Source organism: Globicephala melas, chromosome 4 (assembly GCF_963455315.2).
Source record: "Globicephala melas chromosome 4, mGloMel1.2, whole genome shotgun sequence".
In the NCBI taxonomy this organism is placed as follows: domain Eukaryota; kingdom Metazoa; phylum Chordata; class Mammalia; order Artiodactyla; family Delphinidae; genus Globicephala; species Globicephala melas.
The window spans coordinates 69,849,118-69,861,766 of NC_083317.1; the positions used below are offsets into that span (position 1 = coordinate 69,849,118).

The 12,649-nt window shown below is 40.9% G+C and overlaps 2 protein-coding genes across 11 annotated transcripts in view; both read left to right on the plus strand.

Annotated features, from left to right (window-relative positions):
- The window catches only part of KALRN (kalirin RhoGEF kinase), a 646,553-nt gene extending 640,572 nt beyond the window's left edge, over positions 1–5,981 (plus strand). For all 10 annotated transcript variants that reach the window (XM_060298164.1, XM_030858647.2, XM_060298165.1 and 7 more), the window contains 2 exons: positions 32–170; positions 727–5,981. In XM_060298164.1, the coding sequence (XP_060154147.1) occupies positions 32–170; positions 727–1,272 (685 nt within the window). In that variant the 3' untranslated portion in view covers positions 1,273–5,981. The remainder of the gene's footprint in view (positions 1–31; positions 171–726) is intronic.
- A 3,772-nt stretch (positions 5,982–9,753) lies between these two features.
- The window catches only part of UMPS (uridine monophosphate synthetase), a 53,079-nt gene continuing 50,183 nt past the window's right edge, over positions 9,754–12,649 (plus strand). The window contains exon 1 of the mRNA XM_030858730.2: positions 9,754–9,955. Within this exon, the coding sequence (XP_030714590.1) occupies positions 9,800–9,955 (156 nt within the window). The 5' untranslated portion in view covers positions 9,754–9,799. The remainder of the gene's footprint in view (positions 9,956–12,649) is intronic.

Here is a 12,649-nt window from a genome sequence, read left to right on the forward strand (position 1 = left end):
ATTTCCTTTGCCTTTTCCTCCCTATTTTCAGGATGGATGACGGCCGACTCTTAGACTACCTTATGAATCATGATGAGCTGATGGAAGAAAAAGTAGCTTTCTACATACGAGACATCATGGAAGCCCTGCAGTACCTTCACAACTGCAGGGTTGCACATTTGGACATAAAGGTAATAAGAAGTAGCAACCCTAGCAGGGAAATGGTTAAGTCTAACCTGCCATCATTACCCTTGAGGGAGGTAAATTCTCATTTTATTTACTTACACTAGAATCCCTGTGAATATTAAACACGAAATGGGTTGTCACAATTTAAGTGTGTTATTCGTGAATTAGTGAGAACACCCCAGAGTCCCATGACACCTGGGGTTAGAGAAGGGAGGGAGGCTTTAACCACCTTGTCTAACTTTATAGACGGAATCCACTAAATGTCACCATCTTTTTGAAAAAGAAGCCCCTGTTCTCCAAAATAAATAATTTATCCTTTTCTTGATGTAGTGCGGAAGTAAGGGCTAGTTAAGAAGACATGATTTCCAATGTCAAACAACTTCCCTAAAGTACCATTTAACCTCAGGGTTTAGTTCAGTTTGAACATAGGGAATGTCCCATATACTACAGGCTTTATCAAAGAATGGCAGAACCGTGTCTGAATGGATGGAGTCCTACTGGTAGTCAAAACAGAGAGCTGAACTTGCCTTCTCTTATCCCCACCTCCTTGGATCTCCGCAGCCCGAAAACCTGCTCATTGACCTTCGGATTCCAGTGCCTCGCGTGAAGCTCATTGACTTAGAGGATGCTGTCCAGATCTCAGGTCACTTCCACATCCACCACCTGCTTGGGAACCCTGAGTTTGCTGCCCCAGAGGTGATCCAAGGCATCCCTGTGTCCCTGGGCACTGATATCTGGAGCATCGGGGTTTTGACATATGTCATGCTGAGCGGGGTCTCCCCTTTCTTGGATGAGAGCAAGGAGGAGACGTGTATCAATGTATGCAGGGTGGATTTCAGCTTCCCCCATGAGTACTTCTGTGGCGTGAGCAATGCTGCCAGAGATTTCATCAATGTGATCCTACAGGAAGACTTTCGGAGGCGGCCCACGGCAGCCACCTGCCTGCAGCACCCATGGCTGCAGCCCCACAATGGCAGCTACTCCAAAATCCCCCTGGACACCTCCCGCCTGGCGTGCTTCATAGAGCGCCGCAAGCACCAGAACGACGTTCGGCCTATTCCCAACGTCAAGAGCTACATTGTCAACAGGGTAAACCAAGGGACGTAGCCGTCTCCCAGCCCTCGAGGTTTCACATGGAAGTGCAGTGTGAACCAAAGCAAGACTGAATGTGTCTGTAAATAATTCTGTTCATGATTTCACTCCACGCGGTTTTCTGGATGGAGAGATGTACCTCTTAAACCTCCTCAGTGGTTTTCCAGGGTCTGAGCAGCAGTCAAATCACCCTAAATCCAGGGACTTTTCAGAAGGTCATCCAGAAGGGATACAGATGCAAATAGTCACGGAAAGTATTCAAAAGAGAGGCAAAGATAAGAAGAATAGCAGCTGTTATGAAATTTTAATTGCGTGTTCCAAAATGAGTGGTTAACTGGGCAAAACTTCGGCTCACTGAAGTGAGTATAAAACGTTTCCGCCTTGGCTGAAATTTTAAGCAAAAAGTTCTATTTAACAGAGATGTCATGTATGTCAACTATACTGGATTAGATTACTTAGATATAGTTTCTTAATAGGATACATGTACACATACAGTAAAATATATCGCATTCAGCTTTCAGAGTTTTATAATATAGAGATATATATGAAATCAATCATAAGTAACTTTGAGTACTCCAGGTAAGACAGTGACTTATTTACTGAAGCATTACATTGTTTTGACTAAGCACAATTAGATGACAGGTTTTTTAGAGCATTTTATAAATCTTGTATAGAACTCTTTTACCAGAACCTGTGCATTAAGAGAAAGCAATGTTACCCTTTCGCAATCTGTGAATGAGAAGATTTTTCTCTCCGTCACAGGTATTTGACTAACCTAGGTTCTGTTTATGAAATGCTATCCCCAGATTCACTGGCAGCTCAGAGTTCATCTGGCAGGAAAGCCTGCCAGGAAATAAGTCCAAATACAGTAAGAGGTGTGGGGCTATTTTTTAATGTCTACACTTGATTTCAAATAGGTAACAAATAAACAGGTTCATACAGAAGTGCAAACAGAAACCTTTCCTACAGTTCCTGTGAACAGCATAACAATGCTTTCTGATGTTTTCTGCCGCTGCAGAATGCAGTCCTCCGAAAGCTGGCCTGCTTTATTTCTAACCCCTTATGGAAGTGAAGGGGTGCTTACCAAAAGGAGGCAGCCATATAGGCCTTTGAAAGGCCTGGTCCCAAGTCCTTTCTGAAGCCATGGACTAAAATCTGATACATCACCCTAGCAGAGCATTGAGTTTTAACTGTGATTGCAATATCTATCACCTCTCAGCCACCAATATTTCCCTGGGCTAAAAGGACTAATTGCACTTTGAGGCCAACACTGCTTTCTGGTGTATATTCTCTGTACAAGATGATTATGAACTGCCCTTTTTTCCACTGGTGGGAAAAAAAAATTAAACCTGGGCATTTCATGGCTTTTTCTTCCTTTCTTTTGTTTTTTTTTAGTTTTGGGGAAAGAGTTTTTGTTTTTGTATTTGTACGTGATCCACCCTTTGTTTCCGAGAATGTGTTTCCAAAATTGCTGTTATGCGAATGATATCTTAAAAATATAACTTAACTGTTTGTCCAAATCAGGTTTAATGGCATCGCTTCTCTCCTGTAGTAGGATTGAGAAAATTAAAATCATGCAGCACAGAAGTGCAAGCAGAAAAGTTTATGAAGGATAAATAGAACTACAAACCAATCTTAATGAAGAGGAATGGTGGAAACTAAGCCTGAACGTTAATATATAAAAACACTTATTCCCACAGTGGAAATGTAGAATTAAAAATACTCATCATTCTTTTCCATTGGTAACAAAGTCAATTTCCTCATCCACCCTCCACCTCATCCCATCCAAGATTATAGATTAATAAATTAGTAGAAAGTACAAGCAATAAGACTAGATAGCACTTATGTATTTTCAGGATTAACCAAATATGTGGAAACTGACTCCGACTGTATTCGTTTCCTAGTTTTCATATGGCCCTGGGTCATCAAGGCTCCCTTCCTCAGAGCTCTCTCTTGACTAACCCTTTATATTCTTCATTCAAACCCATAGGTATATACAAATACTATATGATACAATATTTTGAAATTTAAAACATATTTACTAAAAACTCTTTTAGTAAATATGTCTTCATTATAAGATACAACATAAAAGAAGAAAGCCTGGTCCCTAGGGCACATCATGGGATAGATTACAGGCACTGAGGATTCCAGATATCTGTACAATATGGCTTGGCGAGTTCTGTTCCATCCACTGTGGATGAGGAATAAAGAGCTCCCTGCTGAGTCATTGTGAATTTTTATGACCATGTAGGAGACAAGCTTGAGTTTCTGCTTGAGGAGGACAATGGTGTCCAGACTGCACAGGAGAGCGTTAATGAAGTCGTGTTGTCAGTAGGGCAGTTGACAGAGTATTAGGCAGAGCCAAAGCTTTTATAACAGGTTTTACATCAGAGTTGGGATGGTCCAGATGGGAGGTTGTTTGGAATCTCCCCCAAGTACACATGTTGGGGAAGTGAAGAGACAGGAGAGGAGGGACAGAGAAATGAAAAGTAGTATGACTTTGTTAACTGGACCCAAAGTACAATCATTAGAGTAGAATGAATTAATAGAGGCCCCAAAAGAAAGGGTGTATATTTTATATAGTCTGATAACTGAAGAAAACTAACAAGGAGTCATCCTATCTGCAAAGCTCCTGGTCCTTTGCAACAGGGATAAGATGATAGCATTCCTGGTTCAAGAATTCTCCATAGCAAGCTGGAAATAACAAGGAATCCCAGAAGATGGGGTTGGGAAATACACTTTAGGTTGCTCTGTGGGCAACTGTGGTGAGGGATGAAGGATTAGGAACCACTTTCTTGTACCTATTTTGACAGAGATATTTATTAATAGGATATATGAACACATACAGTATTTGTGGTAGAGAAGAGGGGAGAGACAAGGAAATAGTCCCCTTCTACTATAATTATGGTAGTTCTTGCAATCAAAACTTAACTAGGAATTAGTAAGAGTCAACTTCCAGTTGAAATGGGAAAAATAAATGTTGGTTAAGGTCACAAGTTTCTTGCTTGGCTTATATTCATTGCATAGGGTTTTGGGGGGGTTTTGTTTTGTAAGGGTGGGATGCAGAAAGAAGGAAACGATCAGGGACAACCCACAATAATTTTTCTAAGGTATAATAATTTACTTCATCTTTTATATTTGTTTCAAATTAAATAGATTTATATCCGCTTACAGCTGAATGTAGGAAAATTTTTTTTAAAAAAATCATAACGTTGGAGGTGTCCTTCAGGTCTCTGACAGCCATAAACACTCTTGGGGGAGTAGAGGAAGCAGAGGAAAAGCTGGCTGCACCGCTTTGTGGTTCACAAGTCTTTATAAATAGTAGTGCCTTTCAGAGGGGAGGTTGGGAGATAAAGAAGTTCATTGTATTTAGATTGACTGATACTGCAGCATTTTTTCTTTATTTTAAAATATCTTCTAAATGAAACCGTCTGAACATAGGGTGAGCCCAGGAATTCTTGAGTTTCAACCTCAGCTATTCCTGATTCGTCCTTTCTTACAGAAAGTCTTTGTTTTTTCTGCCCCAAATGTCCCCATTGTTAAAATGGGAGTTGGGGGGATGGAGGGAGGAATTAATCTCATAGGAATGTTGGGAAAATACCTTAGTTGGGATATCTAGAAAATACTTTGATTTTTTTAAAGTGCTACACACTGCCAGTGCTAAGAATTTTATCGACAGTAACTTTGAACATTCCAGGATTTCAATATTCATGTCTTTAGATACCATTTGAAAACCCATGAGATCAAATTCTATAAATTAATTTTAATTGGAAGTACTAGGTGCTCTTTGTCTGAATGTTATTTGGTCTTAGCCTGTAATTTCAATCATTTAAAAGCTTGTGTACAGAAAAAGGTTAGGAGAGCTGATGAAGTGTTTGTCAATAAACTGTTTTCTCCAGTATGTCTTATGGCAGAAGCAAAGAGTTAGATGCCCTCCAAAGCGACCGTGACACTCTTCTCAAGCTTTATGCTCTAGAAAAATTGACAGAGAAGAGCCCAAACAGCCACTTTCCTCACTGGGAGGGCAGAAGTGAGAATAAAACATTTTCTGATATCACAACTCATTTCTTCAGATTCTCACAGGTATCTATAATGAGGCAAATTAAACGTACAGGTGTAGAAATGAATTGGACTCTTAGTTTTCAGAGGGAAAACCTTGGATTTTTTTTTAAAGATAATTAGGTGTTTCAGGAGTAGCATATTTGCTTTTCCATAGTCTCCATGATTTAGTGCCTGTGAGTTAGTCGTTATTTTTTTTTTTTTTTTAATTTTTTTTTTTTTTGCGGTACGCGGGCTCTCACTGCTGTGGCCTCTCCCGTTGTGGAGCACAGGCTCCGGACGCGCAGGCTCAGCGGCCATGGCTCACGGGCCCAGCCGCTCCGCGGCATGTGGGATCTTCCCGGACCGGGGCACAAACCCGGGTCCCCTGCATCGGCAGGCAGACCCTCAACCACTGTGCCACCAGGGAAGCCCAGTCATTACTTTTTTCTTGCCCTGTGGAAGAGCATGGAAATTTAGATTTGTGAGAATATGAGGGAGCAAATATGTCATAAACTAGATGGTGGTTATTTCTGTGTATTAACTAAAACCTTGTCCCATGAATTTGATAGAAGAGGAAATATTTCAAACATAAGGTGTCTCTGTAGTAGGGCAAAAGTGCAAACTCACCACTTCCTTGTTCAGTTTTGAGGAATGTGGGCCTTATTTATTTCTCTCCTGTGTAGCATCTCTGTGGAGTCTGGGTTAGGCAAACATAGTATGTGGGCTCTCAGTATATTTATTTACATTACAGTTTTTCTTAACTTTAAAATCTAGGGATCATTTGGAAATGAATGATTAAACCCAGGTTGGAGTTAGGAAGGATAAGGTTTACCAGTTCTCCACTAAGAAAAGGGGAGCTACCACATTAATATCCATTTTCTAAAAACTATAAGGCTCTTAGTTGTTTCATTAATTCTAGAGGATTAAAAACGACTGAAATTTGTCCATAGCATTAGACGTCTTTCATAGAGAATATTGTGCATGTGAGAAATCTATACAAAAATAGTAGAACACAGAAATATCACAGGCCATATTTTCTATGAAAGACATTTCTTCCTCATTTTCAGTACATGTAGAAGTTAGAGGAGAGGAAAAAACAATTACTCCGAGACAAATTTTCATCTTTAAGGGACATTTATGGAAAGACTGAAATTTACTGGGAGATTCTAAAATGTCGTCAGATTTACTTTTTATTCAAATGATCAAGATTAACTGTTTATTCAGGTAAATGTTATTTCAGATAGTGAGGATGGCTGAGAAAATGGAGGGTGGTAGAAAGGAGTGCAAATGACAATTCTCAGAGTCCCAATCCTGAGGTTTAATTTAAGCAAGCGAATTTGCTAGCCCAGGAATAGCTAGTATAATAGTTCCATCAATGCCTGATTTCCATCAAGAAATGAAGCCACATCCTGGAGTGTTATGGAGACTGTTACTGTGATGTCAAAGACTGTGGTTATGAATTTGAAGTTAACAAAACATACATCTTCTCTTACTAACTTAAGCCATATCTGTCATCTCTGTGTTTGATTTTTTTGACCCTGGTGCTTTTTCTTCTGTTTCTGCCAAACTTTGGCCTACTCTGTGGGGAAGGTGGGTAAAACTAGTAGTTAGGACAAATGTGAAGACTGTGAAAAAACTAAACCTGTTCTTCAGAATGAGATCCTAGTCAGAGAACAGTAGTGATCAAAGTGCAAACTGTTGGAAAATATGGATATATGTACATCTGTACATGTATATAGTGTATAATATGTATGTATATGTTATTGCTCATATGCAGAAATCTATCCGGTTGAAGACAGCCCAGGTGTGTCAATTTTTCTAGTAGAAAACCATCTAGGGCCATTCAAAACCATTAGGGCTGATAGGTAGAGTTAGATTCTACTCACTGGGGAATTATTTGCTGTCTTTTGAAGTCTACAAAGCCAAATGAACAAAGCTTGAAACATAGTGGGATCATCATATAGGTTATTCCTTTTACCTGGAGTCAGAAGGATCTTTATATTTGAATATTTAACAGTTGGTTTGCAAACTTCACTGGCACCTCTTGGTTTTGAGTGACCCCTCCCCACCAAGGCTTTTGAGAGTTTGGGGTGGGCATCTCTGGCCATTCAGATAAAGGGCCTTATCTGTAAGTGGACAGGTTTCCCCATAGGGACCATTATGCATATACATATACATATAAGTACGTACTTCCATCAGGCTTGTAACAATTGATTTAAAATCACTCCACAGTATTGATAAATAGCTCTATATTTTCAAGGTGCAGAAGAATTCCACAGCCTTAATTATTTCGGTGTCTTGCTGGTCTGCCTTAAGTGTATCTTCTGGGTTTTTGGTTGTCTCATTATTTTTAAATTTTTCTGCAGTTGTTCATTTTGTATGCACACAACGTCGTTTTGTAAAGGTAGGTTGTAAATATTTTATTTGTAAGTCAAAATCACTCATGTGTGATGTAAAGTGATGACCTGCTGTCTTGTTATTATTACTACGGTAAATGTTATAAGTTATGGATGAAACTTCAAAATGTACATCTCAAGTTATGCATTCCTATAAATATACTACACTAAAGATATTATTTCTGGTGGTCTTTTGTTTTCTAATTAAAACTTCTGGTAGAAAGGAGTAATTTTTTTGCTCTTCCTCCAAATATATGAAAGCCTTTGACAAGGTGAAAATATTGCGTTATTATTACATAACACGTTTTACCCAGCATTTGGAAAGAAAGCAACAATTTTGTTGCCTGGAGAAGTATTCAAAGGCATGTCTCTATCCAAAAGTGCCAAATAAGCCTCCCTGTGTGTTGTTAACTTCATTCTGATGTTTTATTTGGCAACTTTGTTAGAAAATTGGCAGGCCATTTGGGATGGATCTCACAAGTTTACACAACATATTGTGGGCTCCAGGAATCTGGACTAGACTCTGCAGACATATCAGGCTTTGAAAGAGTCTGTGTGCGCCACCCAAGTGCAAATGAAAGTGATTCATAGTACACTGTCAATTAGCTAGAGTGTGTGAAAACTAATAAAGGAAAATCTCATTTAAAGTGGAGTGAGGAAGCCCTGAAGGAGGAGCTTTCATGCACACACCAGCACATACCACCCTATGCAGCTTATTTTACATCCCTGGGCAGGAAGATGCTTACTTAACTTCCCTAGCATGACGGCGGAAGATGTTCTCCTTGCACACCAACAACGCAGCCAATAAGAAACTGTCACGACCCTGAACTCTTGATTTCCTCCAATGGACTTTCCTTCAGAGCAGCCCCTCCCAACTTCCCGTTTCTCTGTAAAGTAACATTCCTCGCCTTTGTTCTCCAGACTTGCCTATGTTTTGCCATAGTTTCCGTGCCTCAAACGCAATTCCTCTGCCATTCCCAAGTAAAACTCATTTTGTTGGTAAACTAACAGGCCATTTTATTCTTAAGGCTGACAAGTATTTGGGATTGAAGTATTTTGATTAGATTATTTTGCACATAAGAAGAAAAATGTTTTAACAGTGGGTTTCTATTTCATCAAGATTTTACTGCATTTATTTGAAATGAGAACTGTCAAAAACATGGACTTCTTCACACTGGCTGGTCATCTTGCCTTCAGAGAAAACAGACAAACATAAAAGAACATAGAAACATAGGAATGACTTGAGAATCAATTTTATGAGTAACAATCGTGAGTCTATGGTTTTAAAGGTAATTATCCTTAAAGTATTGCCTTCTACCCACAATGGGAATTTCCTCTACTTTAAGGAATTTATTTGTGCATAAAAAATACGCTTAGATTTTCAGATTAGCTGGCATGATTATCCTCCTGGATAACCTTGATACCAAGGTATCAATTCATCTTCTTCTGCTCTCTTCCCTCTCTTCTTCATCTGCTATACACGTATTATGTGCCAAACACTTGTGCTACTCTAAATGGTACTAAACCCACGTCCTCGTCCAGACGCAGAGGGCCGACAGAAGAGGTAATGAACAATTACCTGCTAAGAGCTTTATAGTCCCATGCGGAAATTGCTATGACACTGACATTTGCCAAATGCCATGAAGTTAATAAAAGAATTGAGCAAAGGTCCCCGTCTTCCAGAACTTACACTCTATTTGGAGAAAGGGGAGGGGAGGGGACAGTGGTGTTTAATAACGGGCAAATAAAGATATGCTCGCCCAAGAAGGAGAATTAAGAGGACACTGCGCTATAATAAGTAGGCAGGATTCATACAAATTCTCCTGAGAGGCTTGATTTTATGACCCTGGAGCCAATCTAACTATTGGGGCTTCCGAGTCCAGCGATTTCACTCACAGGCAGCGTCGGGGTAAAGTTCACTACTACTGCCCGGAACCGGACCTGCAACCCTGGTCTCTCGCTACCTGGCACCCGGAGCTGAGCGGAGTGAGCTCGTCCAGCCGCCGGAAAAGGGGCCGGAAGAGGCGGGATTTCTCAGGTGACGTCACCGGGCGCCGCGGGTAAGCGGCTGTTTGGAGTTCGGAGTGAACTGGGAGAGGGGGACGATGGCGGCCGATGATGCAGCTTTGGAGTCATTGGTAACGGGTCTGTACGACGTGCAGGCTTTCAAGTTTGGGAACTTCGTGCTGAAGAGCGGGCTCTCTTCCCCCGTGTACATCGACCTACGGGGCATCGTGTCTCGACCTCGTATTCTGAGTCAGGTACCTGCCCAGGAAAGGAAAGAAGAGGGTTGGGTGGCGGGGATGGGGACCAGGAGAGGGGGGGGAATGACAGAAGTTGGGCTGTGGGTGACAGCAAAAGAGCCAAGCAGGCGGGTCGACCGTGCTATCGGCCTGGTGGAGTCTGTTTGCGAAGCCCAGAGACCAGGAACTGTTAGGCTTTTGAGGACCTAGAGGGCAGCCTGCACTGTGACTCGCTTGCTTTGACACGTGCTCTGCCAGAGAGTCGGGGAAACCCAGTTTGGGGCCTTTTCTTGCACAGAAGTACTTGAAAGAGTTCCGCGTATTTAACCTCGTGACAATGGGACGGCGGGGGGAGGGGAGGAAAAGGTGTGTTGGGGGAGAATTTAGTAGCTGCTTAAATACTTGGAAGGGCTCTTGCTAGGAAAGGGGGATTCGATTTTGTACTGTGTGGCCAGGAGCAAGAATTAAGGCCAGAGGGTGGACATTTCATGGAGGCAGTTTTTTGGTGAATAAAAGGGAAAAACTGTACGGATTAGAGTTTTCTAGCACAAGGCTTCTTAAACTCTGAGTAGATATGAATCACCTGGAATTTTGTTACAATGCATACTCTGATTGAGTAGATCTGAGGCGGGGTGGGAGGTTATGCATTTCTCACAAGCTGCCAGCAAAAGCTGCAGACCACAGTGTAAGTAGAAGGGTCTAAATGTGCTAATAGAGTTTCTACTAGCCGCATATGAATATTGAGCATTATGAATTTTTAAATTTATAGTCACATGCGACTAGTGGCTACCTTATTGGACCGTGCAGATATAGAACCTTTCAGTTATCACAGAAGTTCTATCTAGAAGACTTATGTAAGTTTTCTCCACCACTAAGGGTTTATGTTTGCCCTTTGTGAACCCCAGTCTGATGTTATTATGAAAAGGACTGAAGCACTAGTTGATGTGGGTTAGACTATTCTCACCATCCAGAATCTTGCTATGGTGCATCTCATCAGTGCTGAGAAAGTGAATGACTAGGGATCTTCTTTTGAAAAGTTGGTTTATTTTTGAAGAAGTCATCAGTTAACAGTTGACTAAAAATTATTTTTTTGATACTAGATATTGGGGTGTGTGTGTATGTGTCTGTGCTTTTTGGTAGTTAACTCAGAAGGAGTTCAAAATATTGAGAGAGCTAGATATAACAGAACTCCTTTCATGTCTACTTATTTATGCAAATAGGATTTCTTATTATTTGCACCCCCAAAAAGCAAAAGAACTTACACTGAATTCTGACTTCCTAGGAGTAAGTAATAGTCAACTACAGTAGATACATAAATTAATTGCCAGGATCAGGTACCATTCATCTTACTAAGAAATGCATTTCCAGGGCTTCCCTGGTGGCGCAGTGGTTGAGAGTCCACCTGCCGATGCAGGGGACACGGGTTCGTGGCCCGGTCCGGGAAGATCCCACATGCCGCAGAGCGGCTGGGCCCGTGAGCCATGGCCGCTGAGCCTGCGCGTCCGGAGCCTGTGCTCCGCAACGGGAGAGGCCACAACAAGTGAGAGGCCCGCGTACCGCAAAAAAAAAAAAAAAAAGAAACGCATTTCCAAAATAATCTGTTTTTATGCTTCTATCAAAATTTGCAGATTATGTTTTAATTAATTTTATGCTCATAACAATTGTAATGATAACAGAATTTTTAACACTTAGAGAGTTATGGTCACAGGAAATTTTTAAAATTTACAATTTAGGGCTTCCCTGGTGGCGCAGTGGTTGAGAGTCCGCCTGCCGATGCGGGGGACACGGGTTCGTGCCCCGGTCTGGGAAGATCCCACATGCGGCGGAGCGGCTAGGCCCGTGAGCCATGGCCACTGAGCCTGCGCGTCCGGAGCCTGTGCTCCGCAACGGGAGAGGCCACAACAGTGAGAGGCCCGCCTACCGCAAAAAAAATAAAAATAAAAATAAATAAATTTACAATTTAAAATTTCAGTTTATATACATTTTTGTTGTGGAGAAGTATCATAGAATGATTAGTAGAAGTTTTTCAAACACAGATATATATTGCATTAGAATAAAATTTTGTGGAGACAATGGAATGAAAATATGAGTTCAAAAAAATGTAAAATTTTCCAAGTTCATAATTCAGCATTTTCATTTTTTTTTTTAAGCAGATGTTGAGTATCAAATCAGTATAGCATTTGGATCCCATTGTATTCACTTAAAGGAGTGGTGTAACAGTTCTAGGATAATAAGTTAATTTTTTCAGTACTCTAGAAGTTACATTTTTTACAGCTTAAAAGTATTCATAAATTTTTCAAATCTTTAGAAATACAGGAACAAAAAATTCTGAACACCTCTGATCTAGTTCACTAAGTAACTGCTTTTCTTCTTAAAATAAGATGGTGTTGGGTGGGAGTATGCATTCTGGCATTAAAATGTGATGATTTATGTAGAAAAGGATATTATCAACTAGTGCTTCACACAGTAGGCTCTGTATTTATGAGACCTTTATTTTTTTTTAAAGTCACCTTTTTTTTTTAATTAATTTATTTTTGGCTGCGTTGGGTCTTCGTGTTGGGTCTTCATTGCCGCGCACAGGCTTTCTCTAGTTGCGGCGAGGGGGGGCTACTCTTAGTTGCGGTGCATGGGCTTCTCGTGGCAGTGGCTTCTCTTTGTTGCGGAGCACAGCCTCTAGGTGCACGGGCTTCAGTAGTTGTGGCATGTGGGCTC